The following is a 3,524-nucleotide window of genomic DNA, read 5'->3' as shown; positions in this document are numbered from 1 at the left end:
GACTGAGGTTGTTAAGTTCTTACAGGGTTCCCACGAGTCCTTGAAATCCTTGAAAGTTTGTGAATTTGAAAAAATTATTTCAAGGCCCTGGAAAGTTTGTGAAAACAGCCAAAAATTACACTTGTCCTTGAAAGTCCTTGAATGTTCTTTGGGGATTGAAATTCTCTATTCACATGACTGATTTTCATCATCTTTTAAAAAAATTAAATATGAAATTAAATAAAAAAAACTTACATTTGTTGCGGTAGATAACTCAGGATTTCGGTAAACGGACGTCATGYTGTTCAGTTTTTCATTGAATTTACATAATATTAAACCTGTTTATTTGTAACATTCTGCGGAAGCAGTAGGTAACTGCCGTTGCGCGTGGTTCTTTAATTTGAGGAAACTGGTACTGGAAAGTCCTTGAAAGGTCCTTGAATTTGATGTTGACCAAGGTGTGGGAACCCTGTTCTTATTTCCTCCAACCCTGTTYTGTTTGCTGACAGATGACGCAGCGTTTTTGGAGCGCACTCCATCGTCTTCTTCGGGCGGAGAAGGTGACGGAGGCGGCGGAGACGCGGCGCGGGTTTCCTCAGCTCCCCTGACCCCAGCCCTGGCACCGAGCCTCACTCCGGCCTCCCAGCCCACCATCTCCCTGCTGTCGGACAGCAACGCAGACTCCCTGAGCGTAGAGTCGCTCACGCTGCTGCCTCCTGCCGACTCGCCCCACCTGCACCCCCTTCAAAGACCGAATGCCTGCCTCGTGGACGAGGAGGAAGGTTTTAGAAAAAGAGACGAGGAGGAGGGGTCACCGCTGAATGAAACAGACACAACAGTTAAAGATGAAACCACTGAAACGACTGAGTTGGTCACACCCACTGATGACATGTCGGAGGCAGACAAGCTGGAAGGTGAGGATGCTCTTGTTGACAGCATGACGGCAACAGAGAAGACTGAAGATGAAGAAATACACACTGAAACACCCGAGTCACCTGAACTGGATTAAGGAACCCGCACAACTGATTTAACACACACACATGCACACACACGCACTCGCACAGTGCAGTTCAGTGTGAAGTGTAGACTGTCCTGCTCAGCTGCTGTATATTTTCATAGATGGTTTGTGACATAAATAACCTTAAGAGGTCTGAAGGCATCTCATCACTTGTGTTTGCACATGAAGAAAGTCACTCTGTGCTCAGAAAACAAAGGAAGAATTCTGATCAAACAGCAGCAGAACTCAAAGCACATTTGTGTTTTCTGAACACATCCGAGTGTCGAGTTGTGTTTTTTTTTTGTTTTTTGTTTTGTTTTTTGCCACACAAACGTCAACCAGCAGACTTTCTACTCCTTCTGGTTGTGTATAAGCTCGTACACGCACACACCTTCACACCACATACCAATGCTGCGACTGCTTATCAAGGCATTTTTCACATGTGCTCACTAAACATGATTTACAGAAAACGATGAGTCGCTCCTGCCTTTTCACCGTTCTGTGTCTCATCTGTGAACAGCTGGTTTCCTCTTCTGATCCGAATTTATTTATTTTTAATCCACATGGAGGGAAAAAAACATCTTAGTTTCCCTCTGAGTACTGYGTTGTGAGCTCATTGATTTATTGTGATGTCGGACTCCTCTGCTGCCGAACATGTGGATGAACTGATCAGATACATGTGACGTGTGTGAAGGCAAATTTTTAAATGTGACAGTCAGCTGAGGGGTGTGCCGTGTTGAATTATGCAACAGCAACCACAAAACCTGATTGTTTTGTTTTTTTTTATCACTGGCATTCATTTCAACTTCATAGTCCAAAGCAACAATTATAATCTGCTCGTTCATAAAGAAGAATCAATAATTGTAAGCGTTACTAACAGGACGAATGAATGATCGCAGAACAGCTGCTGCACTTCATTTTATTCATTAATGCTGTCGAGCTGCACAAGTTACCAATTGAATAATTTACCCAGTAGTTATATAATTTCATTCTTGTTCTTTATGGAAGTGGATTTAAAAATGAACATATTTGACATCAGAATGAACTTAYTTTCTAAAAGTGATTAGCGCGATGCTGAGGGGCACAAAGATTAGGGGCCTTCTGGGTCCATTGAACCCTAAAGTTGTTATCCAAGGAGGGCTCAAAGTTTGAGTTAAAAGCTGAACTTCAAGAAATCAAATGTTCAAAAACCAAATACCTGACTTCAGATTAAAGTAGCAAACTCATCCTTAACCTCCTGCTTTATTTAAACCAACAAAGCCATAATGCAGTAATGGTTGGAAGGTAATGGCTTAATGAAAATTAATGATAGCCTTTCTCTCCACAGTGTTTGTTTAAATTCACAGCTTGTTTTGTGCGTTTAAGGAACAAAGCATGTTTAATAATTCAATTTGCTTCCCAACTCAGACCTTTTTTTCCCATCCATTCTTGATTCTCTTTCACACTTATTTTCTGACTCTTCTCAGTCCTCAACAAGTTTGAGAAATTCAGAGCAATACTCTCTTTTACGAGTCTCACTGTTTCCACCTGGCTACTGTAAATACCAGCAGAATGATGGTGATGCTCACTGACACGCTGAAGAGGCTTGGTTTTGCACAGGCTGTTGGGAACATGTCTTCGTGTTCCTGCACTCTCTGGAACCTACCAAAACAAACCACGAGCCTCCATTCTTATCTGATTGTAGTGTGTGTATGTGAAATCTTTGTATGCTCTGTAAATGCCTTGTGCTTTTAAACTTGTAAGTATTGTTAATGAACTAAAACAGAGGATTAAAGAAATAACTGCAATAAATTATTCTACTTAACAGCTGCTACGCAGTCTTGTTTTTCTGTTTGCAGTGAGGCTGATTTGTTCTCCGTTTCCTCACAAACTCCTACAAAACAAAGTGCTTCRAYTTTGTGTAACATGCACAAAAGTTGTTAAACTGCAATGGCACAACCTGCTTTAAAGTCAAAGAGAAGTGTGTACACCGCAGCCCTGCAACGCATCTGAAGAATATTTTTGCTCGTGTGAGGGTTCGGGTCATGACGTGGTTTCTACCTGCTTGTGGCTGCTGCTGGGGCCCGATGTCATCTTGTGGTCTGTACGTGTCACTTTTATCGCGGTTCCTCTCTTCAGGGAAGTCTGGTTGTGTGTGCGTAAACGTAAATGGGTTCCTGGTACTGAAGCGATACAGTGTGTCTGTGTACCAAACAACACTCATAGCATTAATACAATGTTTTTCATTGCAGAGATCCCATACAGATTTGGCTTTTGTGTGTGTGTGTGTGTTTGTACTTTTTAAGTCATCTTGTTCATCTTTGTCTTCACGTGTCAGCCCTGAAATGCAGTTTTTAATTTTTATTATTATTATTATTACTACGGAGCAAAGGTCACAAATATATTTGATTTGAAATTATGTTTGAGCACATTGTCACTGTATAAAAATGTTTATTTTTTTATAAGTTTGGGGCTAAGATTTAACAAAAATCTTCAACCAAGTTTTTTTTAAAGTAACTAAAGTCTGAAAATGCAATGGATGCCCTTCAAATCCTTACATTTCTATCTT

At 41.0% G+C, this 3,524-nt stretch overlaps 1 protein-coding gene across 1 annotated transcript in view; it reads left to right on the top strand.

The window, feature by feature from the left end:
- The window catches only part of clec16a (C-type lectin domain containing 16A), a gene marked incomplete in the record, with an annotated part of 48,834 nt that extends 46,049 nt beyond the window's left edge, over nt 1-2,785 (top strand). Inside the window, 1 exon segment of the mRNA XM_014006923.1 lies at nt 489-2,785. Within this exon segment, the coding sequence (XP_013862377.1) occupies nt 489-988 (500 nt within the window).
- Nucleotides 2,786-3,524: the final 739 nt, after the last annotated feature.

This window comes from Austrofundulus limnaeus, unplaced genomic scaffold (genome assembly GCF_001266775.1).
Source record: "Austrofundulus limnaeus strain Quisiro unplaced genomic scaffold, Austrofundulus_limnaeus-1.0 Scaffold38, whole genome shotgun sequence".
NCBI lineage: Eukaryota > Metazoa > Chordata > Actinopteri > Cyprinodontiformes > Rivulidae > Austrofundulus > Austrofundulus limnaeus.
Note: the sequence above shows the minus strand (reverse complement) of the source record. Positions and strands in the feature narration are given on the sequence as shown.